This window comes from Primulina eburnea, chromosome 15 (assembly GCF_022965805.1).
Source record: "Primulina eburnea isolate SZY01 chromosome 15, ASM2296580v1, whole genome shotgun sequence".
NCBI classification, from domain to species: Eukaryota; Viridiplantae; Streptophyta; class Magnoliopsida; order Lamiales; family Gesneriaceae; genus Primulina; species Primulina eburnea.
The window spans coordinates 26782867-26800254 of NC_133115.1; the positions used below are offsets into that span (position 1 = coordinate 26782867).

The 17388-nt window shown below is 35.5% G+C and overlaps 3 protein-coding genes across 4 annotated transcripts; 2 read left to right on the forward strand and 1 right to left on the reverse strand.

Annotated features, from left to right (window-relative positions):
* The first annotated feature begins 3826 nt into the window (after positions 1 to 3826).
* Positions 3827 to 4936, forward strand: LOC140815593 (uncharacterized). The gene has a single exon (XM_073174670.1). It carries the CDS (start codon positions 3827 to 3829, stop codon positions 4934 to 4936), a length of 1110 nt encoding a protein of 369 aa, XP_073030771.1.
* An 879-nt stretch (positions 4937 to 5815) lies between these two features.
* Positions 5816 to 8220, forward strand: LOC140815070 (uncharacterized). Of its 2 annotated transcripts, none has more exons than XR_012114251.1 (3): positions 5816 to 5967; positions 6367 to 6533; positions 6637 to 6764. XR_012114251.1 is itself a non-coding variant. In XM_073174173.1 (3 exons), the coding sequence occupies exons 1-3, from the start codon at positions 5839 to 5841 to the stop codon at positions 7136 to 7138; spliced, it is 747 nt and encodes a 248-aa protein (XP_073030274.1). In that variant the 5' UTR covers positions 5816 to 5838; the 3' UTR covers positions 7139 to 8220. The 2 variants fall into 2 exon arrangements, 1 of the variants encoding a protein (XP_073030274.1); XM_073174173.1 differs by having other exon boundaries at positions 6367 to 6482; positions 6637 to 8220.
* A 2899-nt stretch (positions 8221 to 11119) lies between these two features.
* Positions 11120 to 13564, reverse strand: LOC140813689 (subtilisin-like protease). Its single transcript, XM_073172328.1, has one exon. It carries the CDS (start codon positions 13464 to 13466, stop codon positions 11220 to 11222), a length of 2247 nt encoding a protein of 748 aa, XP_073028429.1. The 5' UTR covers positions 13467 to 13564; the 3' UTR covers positions 11120 to 11219.
* Positions 13565 to 17388: the final 3824 nt, after the last annotated feature.

Consider the following 17388-nt stretch of genomic DNA (forward strand, 5'->3'; position numbering starts at 1 on the left):
ATTATTTATATTTATACTAGAAAAGAAATAAAATGTTAAATTGATAATGAAGAGGATGAAAGCAACCCATGATTGTCAAATCATTTATGATAGGTGTAAGCCTTTAGAATTTCAGGTTGGAAATGATGTTTTTTTAGTATCACCATTCCGTAGTAATATGTAATTTGGGCGTAAAGGGAAGTTAGCTACACGTTATGTTTGAGATATATGATTTTTGAGAGAGGATTGAAAATTTGGCATATCGACTAAACTTTCTGCAGAGCTTGTCATCGATACACAATGTCTTTCATGTATCTATGTGACGGAAATATGAGCTAGATACGTTTCATGCCTTGTAGATCGAGGATGTGGAGTTGAATAGTTCTCTTAGCGACATTGAGTATCCAGTGCATATTCTTGATTGCAAGTAAAAACAACTCTAAAACAATACGATCCCACTAGTCATGGTACATTAAAGTAACAATGAGATAGAGGAGGCTTAAGGGAATTATATTTGAACATACATAAAAAATGACTTCATTGTTTTGAGTATGTAACAAATTATTCCATGTACTATGATGTTCCTATGTACTTCCACTGGTAGATATTTTAACCACTTAATGTGTAAGTCTTGTGTGTGTGTGTGTGTATTCGATTTTGAAGATGAATATTCGATTTTGAAGATGAAATCTTTTATTAGAGGGGAAATATAAGGACCCGATGCTAATTATCTAGTATTTGGCAAGAATTAGTATAATAATTTTAAAGTACGAAATTAAAATAATTAAGTCAAACAATTTAATTATGTGTTAAAATATATATATTAATGAATATCAGATTTAGAGACGATAATACAATACATATTTGAGTTAAATAACACATGAGTGTTGAAATAAATCAAATTGGGCCACAAATTAGCCCTTAATATAAACAGAGGGGTGCACATACATACTATATTTATAATTTCCTCTCTCCTCCATCTCTCAAAAAATTGAGCACCCTCTCTATTTCCAAACCCCAATTTTCTTGAGATGATATCGTTGTTTTTGGTTCCATAACAGGTTTCACAAGAGGATTTGATATGTCTGGTGAAGTGTTAGCTCACGACGCCCAGTGAAAGTTGTATCAATCAAGTTACCTAGATATTATTATATCTGGAGTCGTATCATTACCATAGGGATTTCTCGAGTAGTTTTATTATGTTATTTTTTTACTATTGGGATTTTAAATTATCGTATGATCGAGCAAGTGTGGCTCTGCATGTAGTTTTAGATTATTCCTGGACAATGTGAACTTTTTTGTTGGATTATGATTTTATTGTGTAGTGTACTTTAAAAAAATCTAGTTGTGTTGTATGCTTATTGGATATTGTATTTTGGAGTGTTTTTGTGTGGTTTTCGGCATGTTCTATTTACAGGACGTTATGTAGAATTTTCATAGGCTTTGAAGGAACATTTTCAATGGTCTTCGTTGTTTTCGCTAATTAATCATGATTGTTTAGTAAGTCATGTTAATTTAAAAACAGGCCCAACATATACACTTTATGGGCTATCAGCCTTCATCCCTAAATTTCTGCAGCCGTGTTGCAAATAACTGGTTTTAGGTATAATGAGAAAACTGCTGCAGTAACATGCAAATTTTACTCATGCAACATAAAAATTTAACTTCAAAGAAGCTCTGAATGAAAATGAAAATGCATGAAGGAGCATTTTGGGTCCACTAAAGCGTTATAGCACATGAAAAATAAGTCGTCAATGGCCAGTAAGTGACCAAAAAAATTATCCGTGATACGCAAGGGGTTGTGATTCAATCGGTGCATAGCAGAGTAGTTCTCGGCACTTTTGTTTTCTTGCAAAGATCCTACACAAGAAGTGCATAAAAGAGTTGGAAAGTAGTTTGTTTGTAGCCATATCGAAGTACCACAAGGGCAACCACCACCTGCAAAGAGAAATAAATGGCCTCAATCTGGAACCAACAACCCCACGAGTAATTTTCTACTAAATAATAATAATGACATGATAGTTTCTTGATTCTTGATGGAACAACTACCCTCGAAACCACCGATTTTTATCTCTTGGTCTTCTTGAGAAACGTTGTTCTCCTGGCCTGAAGGCCATGTTCTCCTCCATTACTGAATACTTTCTCATATATTTTTAAATCTTTGATCCAAAATATGATGGTACCCTAATGTTTATGCAACTTCTTATCTCTTGGTAGGGTGACACCCTAAGATGCAAATGATTACTTGACCAATCACAATTCTTTTTTAGAGATGTTGGTTACTCGGCCCGAAGGCCGTGAACTCCCACACTTCTATAAAGTGAATACATTGATAGAATCTCATGTCACGACAATACATATCTTTTCTCACATCATCGGAATAATGAGACGTCTCTTTCACCTCAAAAATATTTTCTTTAGGAATCCAAAATTTCTTTATCTTCATATTTTGAGTCACGTGTTTTTTTTTTTCTTTCCATTTAGAAATGAACTTAAATTTGTCACACTTAAAATCATAGAGCCCATTGGGGGAAACAAATCTTCATCAGCCACCATCTTTTCGGAGAACTTGAATATTTGTATGTTGGTTTTTCCTTGCAAATTATCTCTAGAAACAAAACAAAATTTTGTGGGATGATTAAATAAATCAGGACTTATAGTGGTATTTATCTTTCAAACCATCATTGGATGGTTGTGTTGAAACGTACACTACTAGTTTTCTTTAAAATATACTAGCTACATTTTTTCTTTCTTTTCTTAAAATACATTCGACCGAATATACTTACACACTACACTACTACATATATATATATATATATATATATATATATATATATATATATATAATGTGGAAAAACTAGCAAAGGTTATCGGGTTATGTATACCATCAGTTCAGCTAGTTCAACCACCAAGTTCAATCAATTAAATAAAATAATTAAGCAATTGAAATAATTTGCATACATGAGATTTAGGTAGGTTTGATTTTTTGGACGTTACAATTGTTCATTACAGGTTCTTCTAATGTTACAACATCCATTATTTCCTCTGTATTGGCTACTCCCCTCGTTCAGTCTCCTACACTTAGTGAGACAAGTACATCCTTGTCTCCCTCAGCTCATTTACTTTGGGTAAGTAATCTCCTGCACTTATTTTGTTTGCACAAATTTTCTTGAATTGCGAGCGTGTTGAGTACTTAAAACACCAATTTGTGTAAAAACATGTAAAAAACTAACTTCTAAAAATCAAACAAAAGTGAATCTTTGTCTGTTAATTCAAGTTCCTCGGCCTATGCATAATTAATTAGGCCAAAATAAATTTAGCCAATTTAGTTCAAAATTTCATGGACTTCTCATATCGGCCGAGAAATTTAGTTTTAGTGCCAACAAAAACCTTCGCCCAAAAACAAAAAAAAACTTGGGTAAGATCGAACACTGATGTCCTCAGTGGACGCAACCAAGCGCCATCCGAAGAAAGCACCAACTACCAAGTACTGATGGAATAGAAGCTTCGGTGCAGCCCACAACGCAGGGCTTTTTAGGTGTTCCATTATGCTCATACTAATGGCATTGACATTCCCCTATTTCTTACTTAGTCGTTTTTTACTCATATCAATTTTGTGAAACAAATTTTCGATTTATTAACAAATATTAGTTTTACGTGAAAAATATTATTTTTCAATAAAAATATGGATTTTGTAGATGTGTTTTATAAAATACTTGCTCAATAAATAATTATGCACACGAAAACAAACTAATTACTTCATAAAATTTATATTATATATATATATATATATATATATATTCAAATCGTTGTTAGCCGTTACCTTACTACAGAACCTTTGGAACCAATGAGTGTAATTTCCCGCGTTCTCCAAAACCAAAGCGTACTGTTTCCGAATCGTCGCTTCTGCATGAATAATCGCCATGTTATACCAACGCCCTTTCAAGAAACATATATCTCCTCACCAGAATTTCGCGATCGCATCGGCTCTATTTTCAATCTTCAATTCAGTTCCATGGAGAGCGAGAGCAGCAACAGTAGTAACAGCACGGGGGGTGATCAGGGTTCTTTCAACCCCAATCCTGCTCCACACTCCCCCCCGCCGACGCAGCAGTTGCTCAATGAACGCAGCCCGTTGCGGAGAAGCGGCGGACCAAATCTGGGAGCCGGGCAACTACGCCTTGCGGGGGTGTCTTCTCCTCCTCCGCGAGCCATCAGGCCCTTAGCGATGGGGGTTCCTGGTGTATCTGCCTTTTCTCCTTACGTCAGGCCGCCTCTGCCTCCGCCCCCGCCTCCGCCTCCACCTCCACGTCCGACTAGCGTGGGGCCTACTGGTACTGCTGGAGGCATTCCAGGTTTACCAGCCTTTACGCTTTATAACAGGGCGCCTCCGCGTCCAGATTGGTACCCTGGCCCCGGGTCAAGCAGCGGTCCCAGCGGGTTTGGTTTCGGGTACGGGTTCGGATTGTTCGGCTGTCACGTGGGACCGGTTGGAGGGAGTGGGTATGGGGGTGTGGCGCCATTTGAAGGCGGAGCTTTGAGGATAGGTGGAAGCCCGGCCAGGAAGAGGGGTCGGGAAGAGGGAAATGCAGGAGGTTCCGGGAAGCAGAAAGCTGAGGGAGGGATGCCTCCGGTTCCCTGCCCCATTTGCGGAAGGGAATTCATGTCAGAGAAAGCTCTGTTCGGACACATGCGGTCGCACCCGAACCGCGGGTACAAGGGCGTGCATCCGCCGCCGGCGTTCAGGGCTGATGAAGAGTTTGCTGATGTTCCAGGCCTGAATCGTCCAGGAGAAATGGAGGCTGCTGTAGACGGAGGAGGTGTGGAAGCCGAGGCAGCGGCGGCTCCTGCTGCAGAAGTTGGAGGAGACACTGAAATGCAGCCACAAGGTGGGGCGGAGGAGAACTACACTCTGCCTGATCTGAACATGCCGCCGCCTCCCAGCCCTGGTCAGTGAGGGAAATGAATCTATATCAATCAATTTATCAATAATAATAAAATATCAATAATAATAATATATTGATACAATGCTTTGTTTCAGTTTTTTGCTGCATGCATGCATGCATGGTTGTGATTTTCAAACTTGGATTTGATTATTTCTGTTGTCTGAATTCTATCATGTTTTCATGGTTGTGATTTTCAAACTTGGATTTGATTATTTCTGTTGTCTGAATTCTATCATGTTTTCATGGTTGTGATTTTCAAACTTGGATTTGATTATTTCTGTTGTCTGAATTCTATCATGTTTTTTTAGTACAATTTATTATTATTATTATTTTGCATGATTTTATTGGATTATTTCTTAATGCTTTTTGATTTTATTGCACAAATAGATTGTTTTCATTTAAATTATACTTAATCGGTTGATTTTTCTTAGAATAACAACATAATGTGATATTGTGAGTATATATATAATAGAAACTCTTTCAAACTTAAGTATCACCCAATTTTTTCAATTAACCAAACATCGATCGGATGTGGCGGACCGGAAGATGTTTTTTTTCCCTTACCTTTCCTGGTGCATTAATTGGTATTCTCCGAAAATCAAATAAGATAATTCTTCGATTTTAGCATAGAAGAAATATTTTTTGAACAAGTGTAAACATGTACATTCATAATTGTGAAAATAAAAAATAAAGTAACAAGCTTTATTCTGGATAAAGGATACCAAATTCATTTTCAATAAAAGGGAGCCCATTATGAGAAAGTGAAGCCCATTTACATCTCCACCAGCCCAAAACAAAGCCCAATCGAAAACCCGATTCGTGAAGCCCATTCGCATCTCCACCAGCCCAATCGAAAACCCGATTCGTCCCACATCCCAACCCATCGTGATAATTTGAACGGACACCGAAGGGCATGAATCGAACAGCAATGCAGAATGGAGGCGGAGGCGGCATAAGGGCTGAAGAAGTGATTTCGAAGCTGAAGGACGATGGGGATTTCGATCGTCTTCGTGTCAAGATCATCCGTAAATTCAAGGAAAACGTGAGTGTATGCTTTTCATAAATAGGAGGATTATGATGATATATATGTTAATTAGGTTGAGAATGTTTGATTAGGGTTTGTGATTTGAAATTGGTTAATATATGGGAGCCTAAGATTCCGAAAATGTTCTAGCGTTTCTGAAATTTTAAATTTTTTCTATCGATATATATCGACGTTCTGGAAACCATGTGATTATGCTTCTGGATAATGCGGCACTGCACAAGTTTACATAGGTCATAGGGGAAAAAGCACCTCCTTATACTGATACTGACAATTTTGGGGGTTAACCAGAAAATTTTCTGGATACCATGGATGAATGTAGTTGAGATTGAATTTTAGTACTTTTTTCTGCCTTTAACTTCACTCTAGTTTCACACCTTTTGTTGAATGCCACTTTAGGAGGAGTTGCGAGGAAATATCATATCCCTTGTGAGGGAGTCGGCTGCGCTTAACAGTCCAGGTACAGAAAATATGAAACCGCGGCAGCTCTCAGATGCTATACATAGAGAAATCGGGTATGATTGTTTACACTTGATCAGATGAGGAAATTTGTGAAGCTAATGTTGGTGAATATGATGCATGAAATGTTGATTTGTTTTTTCAAAGTCTTGAGTTAGTACAGAGCTGCTTGTATCAAAAAATTCATGGAATACTGTCTCGTTGCTTTAGGGACAAACTCATGACCCAAGTTTCAGACGGTCTCTGGAATATAATTAGATCTTCGGATGGCATGAAAACTGAAATAACAGAAACTGTACAGTCAGTATATGAGAAAATATTAAACCCGCGAAGAGATGACAATGTCGAGACATCTTCTAGCATGAATTCTGGTCCAATCAGGAGTGATATTAAGAATAATCTGGATACTAAAATTTCTGCTGGTGAGATTGATGGCTCTCTGTTGGATAGAGAGCCTAACGAACCACCAGGATTTAGTTTGAATGATCTGCACCGAAGTAATGAGATGAACAATATCGATCAACATAACAAAATTGGTTTGCATCCCTCTTCTCGTAAAAGGAAAGGAATGAAGGAAGGTAGGTACAAAAATTTGCAATCGGACGATTTGGAAGAGCCGAACAATCCCCCAGGATTTTCATCTTTCCTTGGGCATAGCACTTCAGCAGGTGCTACTGATGAAGATCCTGAGGTGCCTCCAGGATTCGGTTGATGAACCACATGCAGCATCCATTGATATCCCTAATTCTTCACAAGATGAGGCAAAGTTCAATATTTCATGTATATGATCATGAATCCAAGAGTTTGCTGAACCCATGGTAACCACATGGGAGATCTCCATGTCTACCATAATCTAATGTCACAGAACAAATGTTGAGGAATTATTTTTGAAATTTTCATAGTAAGTACGCACTGCCATTGTTCTTGTGATATTTCCCACTGACCAAAGTAATTAATAAAGCTGGTATTTTTACGATGGTTTTTAAACTTCAATTATTGATTTTTTGGCGTGACATGAATTTTCTATGCTAATGATTATTTGCTACATAATCATTATTTGATGGATACCGATTTGGTCATCTTTTGTCTTGTATTTATCGGCTGAGAAACATCCTCCTTCCTCTAGCTGTTAGCATACCTCCATCTAATGACATCTTGGTTTATTGATGTAATAGTTTGTGTACACGCATATATGTATGCATTCGTGTATTTCTTGAGTATAGTGGCTTGGTTAGAACATTTAAGCTGGTAGATATTTCATTATTTTGGTTATTTTTTCCATGTTAAAAATTTCCATCTTGTACCTTTCCTAAGTGCAAAATACCGTGCAAAGTAATCTGGACATCAATTTGAACGAAAATTAAAAGCACTGGTCGAGTTGGTGCTTGTTATTTGATCTGATACCCGAATGATGCCAAACATTAAAACCAACATTAGTTTGAATGTCGAGAAACTTCGGTAGTTACTTTTCAGTGTAGGAAATTCCTCGACTCCCTGAAGTTTTGTACACCCAAATTTTGTTTTTTACCTTGATATTTCTTGGATATATGAATTTAAAGCAGTATGGGCAGCTCTAATCAAGCAATAGGCATCCAAGAAGCTCTTGCAATCTGTTATATTTATTTTTCCAGACATCACATCTCTTCTTCTTTGGTTCTACCAGTTCCAGCCATTGCATTCATTTACTTTTAGCATATTACAAGCTTACAAGTTCACAAAGAATAAATCAATTGACTAGCGATGGCAACATCCGGGTTTAAAACCTCCCCGTTCAGGACGTTTTAGGCCCGGGGCGAGTCACGGGGTTAGTAAACCCACCTCGAATCGCCCTGCCATTATATTTGTTATGCTGCACACAACTATGGCAGCGGCGCCCACACAACATATATTTTTCAAAAAGAATTCCTCTGACTTCCTCTGCCGCGTCACCTTCTCTCCAATTCCTTCCAAACTCCTCGCTCCATTCCATTTCTACATCGATTTCCCTCCTCATTTCTTCAATTTTTCCGATCAGATTCTCGATTTTTTGGAATGGGATTAACAAATATATATACTTGCCAAACTTAGACATTCAAGGATTGTGTCATATTACTATTACCCAGATGCTGACTTATGCTACATATATATTCATGTATAAAGTAAGCCAAATTTAGACATCAAGGGATTGTGTCGGATCGGTATTTACCCAGATGCTGACTTATGCTATATATATACTCATATATCTAAAGTAAAACAAGACGAAGAATACGACCGTAAAAAAATTATGGTTCGTCTGTAAGGAAGGATATGGGTTGTTGGGGGATGGATTTGTGAATGCAAACTTGACGTTTGGTCAAGGAGATCATAGGAGCCTGCACGATGCGTCTGTATACAGCATTTTTTATCATTATTGATGGACAAAAGTAAAATTTGACAAATTATGGAGGACATAAATTGATATTTGAATTGTTGAAATAAAAAAAAATGTATATTGAAATTTTTAAAAAAAAAACAAAAAACGAAAATGTAATATTACTATCATATAAGGGTATCTTTGGAAGAAAAAGTTGGTGTCTTTCTTAAGTGATTGTTGTCATGTCCTCAACTTTAATAAAATAGAATAAATAACTTGATTTCTTGTAATTGAATTTGCTTCTTTTTTCTAAATATAATTTAATTTTTATTACTGTTTTACCGAAGATGTTTGTCCTATATCGTGGAGTTTCTTTTTACTCTTGGTTTTGTTCGGATTTTTATCCCAAAAAAAAAAAAAACCAAACCCCTCGTCATTTCTCATTTCAATGCACAATGTAAGAAGATTATTCTTAGAAATCAAATTAAAATATTACAAGCATGATATGAATTTAATGCGATCCTGTAAGATTACAAAAAAAAAAAAAATATGAAATAATGATTAGCTGAATATGTGACATTTATGAGAATAAATAAGGATGCACGCCATGCATATTTTCTGCGTCGATAATCGTCTATAAAATGCACAAATCCCTCTTCTCTAATTCAAACAATATAATCATATCGAGTTCTAATTACAACTAAAGTATTAGACAAATGGAGTTTTTTCTTTTTATGTTGCTCTATTTCGCTCTCCCTGTTTTGGCAGGACTTTTGTTAATGGGTGGCTTAGTCTATTGTTTCTGTCGTGACAAGACAGGCGAGAAGAAGAAGAAGAAAGGACAGAGCAGCAGCGACGACGACGACGACGTATAAAAGTAAAAGTTAAGGATTAGTAATCTTTTTTATAAATCAAATGTATTCGCTCTTATACACGAGAAATCTAATAAAAAAGAAAGTATATGTATATATAATAAAATTTGTAAGTTTATATATTATTCAGTAGTTTCATGTCTTTCCACTCCACCTTGTTTTATTACATATTTACAAATAATAAAGTTTGTCCGTTTATAAATTATTCCAGTTGCATTTCTTTCCACTCCTCTTTCTGTGGCTAAATGTATATTTTGATTGGTATCGATTTTCATTTAATTATATATACGTTATTTTATTTTCCAAAATATTTTTTATTTAGTAATTTTAATGAGTGCACATAATTATTAATGATTTATTTATATAACATCAATATAAGTGGGTATTAAATGTATATTATTTCTTAATAATTTTTTACAGTAATAGTAGATAATAGATCATTTTAAAATAATGTATTTTTAAAAAATATATCAAAAGTTAATATAATTATTGATGTTTAGAATATTATAATATCAACCCTTCTCTTGGTGTTATATATATATATATATATATATATATATATATATATATATATATATATATAATACTAGATTGAGAAAACGGAATTAAATATCACAATATTAAAAAAACTTAAAGTAATATTTTATATTATAATTTAACAGTGAAAGGAGAGAATTCAATTGTTGTAAAAAGGCCGAATCATGGAAAAAAAATTTATTTAGAGAAAAAAGTGTCAAAAAAGCTGTGTATCGTTTGGTTGACCATAAAAATATGTTAAAAAGCACAATTTTTTTTAGAAATTAAGTTTCTTTTATAAATTATAAATTTTATTTTAAATCATAAATATCCAATAATTTAAATTTGTACCAAAAAAAACACTAAAGACGTCGAATAAAATTTGTCACACTTCTTTTCTTCGAAACTAAGAGAAATACTTGGCATGCTGATGATCTACAAAAGTTTTATTCTTCACAATTTGTGATTTTGAAATTTTTAGTTTGAAAATACCTAAGTTTTGATGATAACAAACAATATCGGGTTATTTAGGGTCCAACTGCTATTTGCGCAGATTTCTAGGTGGACAATAAGAATTCAAGCCGAACAACGTCAAATTGTTTCAATTCTCGGACCGTATTAGAAGCACAACCTTCATACCGATTTCTAGATGATAATGCTCGCGCAATCAAATCTATCAGTTTACATATTAGCTCAACTTTATAAAATACATTTGACCAATCATTGCATATTACCCGATGTTTTTAGCTGGCAAGAATGTCTCTTAAAAAGACGAGGATATGCTACAAAAGTAGTATCAGAGCAGTTATATATATGAGAAAATTTTGTTTAGATTTTTTTCTATGTAAAATATGGACTGATTTGAGAAGGTTTTAGTAAGAGAAAAAGAGTAATTATGAAATTAAATATTTTGGGATTTTAATTATTTTAAGGATCTCGTATTTAATAATATAATATAGATTAAGATAAGATATATATTGAAATATTAGATTCAGAGAAATTGTGGCATTAAATCTCAATGTTACAATAGTTCAAACAATTATTCCAACACTAGACAACCAATCCAATAACCCTCAAAGGAAAGAAACAACAATGGGACTTCTAACAGAATGGATAGCAGAAGTCCATGTAAGAAATCCTTGGACAATTGTATTACTCGCAGCCTCCGGGGATCTGTCAAATCTCACTTGATAAGTCAATTTCTGATTCGATGCCGAAAATCGAAGAACATTGGGCTCAACATTCACAACAGCACCCGGCAATCCAACTGTTTCAACTGTATAAACTGAATTCGCATCGCCCACGTTGGTAACTGTTCGGGTGTATGTTTGAGTAGTTCCTCCGAGAAGTGCGGTCCCAAGAAACACAGAAAATGATGGATGATTCAATTCTGCTTCTGGGATGCTTGAAATCAGTGAGCACGTTACTGCCCGATTCGCAATGTAACCAACTTGTTGATTTGTGTACCCTAATCCGCATAAGTATGGTAGGTAATCTGCTGGGCTCAGGTCGTAAACGAGGCCTGGATCGGTGGCCTTCAGTATGTTTACGTGACCGGAACCGGTGGCTAAAACATTGGCGGGGCGGAGAGTTTGGTCCTGGATTAAGGTTCTGTTGAGATTCACTCGATCGGCGGAGGTCATGATGGCGGATTTGATCGCGGCTGGAGACCAATCGGGATGCGCGTTTTTCAGCAATGCTGCGATGCCACTGAGGTGAGGACAGGACATCGAGGTTCCAGAGATTATGTTGAAATTCGATTTCGTGTTGGTGTTGTTTTCGACTGATACGTGCCAGGCGGCGAGGATGTTGGCACCTGGGCCAATGATATCTGGTTTCAGGATCCCCGGGCTGGCCATATTTGGACCTCTGGCGGAGAATGATGCCACCGTGGGAGCGCTGGTGTCCCCGATTATCGTACCCTTGAAGGAAATTGTGGCGACTGGTGTGGTTGCTGAGTTTAAGTAGGCTTTTACTCTGAGCCCGTCCTCATAACTGAGATGTGTTGCGGGGAGAACGTGCGATTCGGAAGGGATGGAGTAGCGTTGCGGCTGCTGGTTGACTAGAATCATGGCCGCCCCGCCGGCGTTTTTCACGGCCCTTCCTTTAGCAATTCTTCCGAGCCCGCCTCCATCGTCACATAACACGACTTTCCCTTGGACATCAACATTCATCAACGATTGGGGAAAGCAAAATGTAGCATTTGGATCTGTCGAAACAATTCCAGGATAAATAAGAGGCAAGAATGTTGAGCCAAAGCTTGCCGGTTGATAGTTGGATTCCCCATCTAGCTGTTCGTTGTTTCCAAGCACTGCAGTCGCCCTGATTTTTCGATCGATCGTGCTGGCTCCAACCGTAAGAACCCAAGGAGCACCATTTTCAATAGTCCCAAGAGAAGGGCCTCTGTTTCCTGCAGAGCAGCTCACAAATATCCCCCTTTCCATGGCGCTAAACGCCCCAACAGCAACGTTATCGTCAAAAAAGTTTCTTGCCGGCGCGCCTAGAGAGAGGGATAGGACATCTACCCCATCATCTATAGCAGCATCCATTGCAGCAAGAACATCACTCTCCGAGCATCTTCTCTGACAGACCTTATAAATTGCAATATGTGCAAGAGGAGCTATTCCAGCAGCCGTACCGTTGGCATTTCCAAAAACATTCGCACCCCTCACAAAATTCCCCGCGGCAGTGCTTGCCGTATGCGTGCCATGCCCATTTTCATCATATGGTGTACCATCACCTATAGTAAAAAATCTCGCTCCGATGAGCTTGTTGTTACACACAGAAGTATTAAACTCGCACCTCCCCCTCCACTTAGCCGGCGGCGGCGGCATCCCTTCGTCGTTGAACGACGGATGATCAGGGTTGATTCCTGAGTCCAACACGCCAATGATCACACCTCTCCCATAATTGGAATCATTCCAAAACCCCATGTTCTGATTCAACCCCAAGAAATTGGGAGAGTGTGTTGTGTGGAGAGGGATAGTTTTCTGGGGCCGGGCCGACACGAATCCAGGCATCTTCTCCATCGCTTTCACCTGTTCCGGAGACAATCTTACTGCAAATCCTCTGAAAACATTGTGGTAAGAATATATGATGTGGGGTTCCTGGTTCGAGCTCGAATTCTTCGTCGTCGTCGGCAAAAACGAATGGTACCATCCTTGAATATCAATCAAGGAACTACTCAAACTCGGCTGCAGGTCGAAAGGCAACTCAACATGAACAATATATGTCTCAAAATTACTTTCTTGAGCTCCTATACTTAATGCATGAAGATTGAATGTGAATACCAATGTAAGAAAAAATGCGAAAAAACCCATGATTGAAATCTTGGGAGGGATACAAATTCTTGGAAGAATTGAAGAAATTTAGGTGTAATTATTGGAATCTTAATGCATTGTGATGGATTTTTCTGTGTAAAGCATTGTTAATTTATAGTAGTATTCAACACGGTGTGGAATATATCAACCGAGTGTAAGTTGACCAAGACTCAAATTTTCGATTTGTTTTTGGGTTATTATATTTTTAAAAAATGTTATGGAAGAGGTCAATATCTAATTGAAAGAGAGATAAAGACTTTGGGGCCTACGACTTTTAAGCACTTCTTCAAATTCACGTCTAAAGTTTTTTGTTTTAATTGATAAATCAAAATTATATTACCCAACAACTGTATTGTTCTTTTATTTCATGACAAAAATTTGTGTGAGACGGTCTAATGAGTCGTATTTTATGGGACATATATCTTATTTGAGTCATCCATGAAAAATTATTACTTTTTATGACAAGAGTATTACTTTTTATTGTGAAAATCGGTAGGATCGTCTCAAAGATAAAGATTCGTGAAACCGTCTCACTAAATACTTACTCTTATTTCAATAATTTTATTCCTCCAAATTAAAATCCATCTCAAATACCAAAAATCGTGTGATTCCGCGTAAGTTCTCCCGAGTTGAACTTGATAGTTACGAGCTATCGTACGGTTTTCTAACATCACTTCTTTTTTCTTGTCATTCGCCATTTATTAAAATAATTTACTTTATACCTACTATTCCAGTTGATTTTTTTATTTGCATTCAAACCAACTTTTCCAACCAGTTGTTTCTAAAATACTTTTCACAAACATAAAATAAAAAAGAAAATTTAAAATAGTTTAAAAAAATATACAAATATAATTTATAGTGTTTTAATAGAGTAGATAATCGTTAATCTTGTTCAAATTTTGATTGTTACGACTGATAATTTTTGTGTGATGAAACATACTTGTTGATGGTTTTGTTTCCTGAGTATGTCTCTTGTGACGGTCTTACGAATTTTTATCTGCAAGACGAGTCAAACCTACCGATATCCACAATAAAAAATAATATTTTTAGCATAAAAGTAATACTTTTTAATGGATGACCTAAATAAGGGATCTGTCTCACAAAATACGACCCGTGAGACCGTCTCACACAATTTTTACCTTGTTTTCTTTACCTGAACCGATAAATTATCTGTTCAATAATATGTATTAAAATTTTAAAATTTATAGATTTTATGTAAGCATAATCAAGAAATTGAGCATCATTTAATAATAGCATGTTTTTTAATTTTTTAGAATATTAATAATAGTAAAATTGGTCCCAAAAATTGGACTAATTATTATCAATCAGAAAATTTCAAACGACGAAAGATAAAGAAATTTAACATCGAGGGCCATCAGTTCAACTACCACTGACTCAATTTCTTAATTGTTTCAATCTAATTATTCGCTAGATATTTTTTTCAAGGCAAAAATTTGTGTAAGAAGGTCTCACGGATCATATTTTATGATACAGATCTTTTATTTGGGTTATCCATGAAAAAATATTACTTTGTATTGTGAATATCAGTAGGATTGACCCATCTGACAGATAAAGATTCTTAAGACCGTCTCTCAAAAGACCTACTCTTTTTTCAGAGAGTTTAAATATTTTTTCGAATTTGAATTAATGTTTTTAATCGACCCTTCTCAGATTCCAAATTATATACAATGCTCGATCTGTCAGAATTTATCTGGGAATCATCAGAATGAATGAATATTCTAATTTTTCAAAATATAATATTTTTTTGGCAAAAACTTGTGTGAGACGGTCTCACGGGTCGTATTTTGTGAGACATATCTCTTATCTGAGTCATACATGAAAATGTATTACTTTTTATGCTAAGAGTATTACTTTTTATTGTGAATATCGGTATGATTGATCTGTCTCACAGATAAAGATTCGTGAGACCGTCTCACAAGAGACCTACTCTATTTTTTTTTTTTTTTGGTTTAAAATGATGATTTTCAAATGTGTTAATTCTAAAAAAAATTGTGCGTACAGAATTATCTAATGATTTGCTATAAAATATATATACGCGGTGACAAAGAGATTAAGTTAAAATAAATTTATACACAAAAACTCTATAAGATATTAAGATTGCATAACAAGATCAATTTTGTAACACCCATAAAATATATTATTTTTTATATTAAATATAACTTTTCACTATAGATTAAATCTAATTTAATTATTAATGTTTAGAACACTATCTATATATATTGACATAATGAATTTGCAATTTTACATTGGGGACGGGGAGGGGGTCACTATAATTAGGGGTGTCAAAATCGAATCCAACTCGTCAACCCAAAATAGTTCAACCTGAAAAAAATCATGTTTGAGTTTGAAGTTTTCGGATTCAAGTCAGGTCGAATTCATGGTTCGCTGTCGCGGTCGCGGAGATCGGAACCGTTCCAGTTACAATGAAATTTCGCAGAGCGGTCGCGGAACTGGTATTTTAAAAAAATATTATAAATCTATAAAAATAAAACTTTTGGAAAATATTTAGAGATATGAAAATTTAAATAAATATCATTTAAATAGATTATTTGATGTAAATAAGAAATTAAAATACTTTTAAAATTTTATTAACAATTTATTGAACACAATTTATATCGTCATTATATTTAAAATATTTTCAACAATATCAAAAATTAAATATACTATTTTTTTCTTGTTGCAGCTGTAAAAATCCTTTCCGTTCCGTGCCGCGTGTCCCGTTCCGTTCCGCCGTTAAATCCCCGTTTTTGGTATATGAAACGCCGATACAAGCCATCAACCTACACACCCCAGAACCTCGTCAAGGTTGCTTGCGTTCCGGTTCCGGAACGCTCGTTCCGTTCCCGTTTCGTCCAACCATCACTTCAATCATCTTCTTCTCCATCAACAAAAACAAAATTCATGTCCATGGGAAAGGTGAAAATTCGGATTTCACGTTCCGCAAGGCCGTTAAATCGCCGCTAAAAAGTAGAAGAACAACGCTACGAAACACTCGCCGATTTGCCCTGGAACTTTGGAACGGCCGTTCCAGCCGTTCCGGCGAACCATGGTCGAATTGGACCCGACCCAAAAAAATAATTGTATTCGTGTTGGGTTCGAGTTAACTGGGGTTGACCCGAAATTTTAAATGTTTTTATAAAATATAATTAATAAATATTGTATAATGTTTTTATATATTTTTTGTTTGAAAAATATTAATTGTATATTTATATCATAAATTTTCATAACTTAATATTTATTTTGTATATTTTTTATTTTTAAACAATTGTTTATTTGATTTAGTAAGTATATTTTAATTTTTTAATATTATATTTATAAAATTTAAAATTTATTTAAATTTTTTTTAAAAAAATTTAAAAGTTAAAATCAGGTTGTGTCGAGTTGATTAGATTGAGTTGTGTTAGTCGGGTTTGGGTTGTGAGTTTCGAGTTGGTTTGGGCTTGGGTCGGGTTCAAATTGCGCAATTTTTAAATAGTTATATTTGTAATCGACATGATCCACTCGAATTGACACAGCTAACTATAACCAGGATTTGAATCTTGGCTTGTCCCACAATAAGACGATGATTATGACACACCGATTACAAGGGTGACGACAATTAGAGATTAACAAAAAGTTGAGAATATTTTAATAATAATTTTTTAGAGTTTAATTTTTAAATAGATGATTTTGAGAGTTTTGGCGCAAAAATTGCAATATTTTGATACAAAATCCTATACTAAATAGTGCAAATGACTATTGACATATCAAAATCATTAGATATACTTTATTTTTTCAAGGGTGTTGCATGCTTTTACAATCTATTATATACATGTAGAGAGGGAGTGGCGCTCGCGCACATGATAGGCGAGTTGTGTGACTTGTTAGGTTATTTTTTTCGAGAAGATGTTCATGTTAATAA

Bases quoted from the DNA above. Each gene is read 5' to 3' on its own strand.
- LOC140815593 (XM_073174670.1), top strand. From the start codon at position 3,827: ATGAGTGTAATTTCCCGCGTTCTCCAAAACCAAAGCGTACTGTTTCCG.
- LOC140815070 (XM_073174173.1), top strand. From the start codon at position 5,839: ATGAATCGAACAGCAATGCAGAATGGAGGCGGAGGCGGCATAAGGGCT. The intron at 5,968-6,366 runs GTGAGTGTATGC...ATGCCACTTTAG, and splicing joins TCCGTAAATTCAAGGAAAAC to GAGGAGTTGCGAGGAAATAT. The intron at 6,483-6,636 runs GTATGATTGTTT...TCGTTGCTTTAG, and splicing joins GCTATACATAGAGAAATCGG to GGACAAACTCATGACCCAAG.
- LOC140813689 (XM_073172328.1), bottom strand. From the start codon at position 13,466: ATGGGTTTTTTCGCATTTTTTCTTACATTGGTATTCACATTCAATCTT.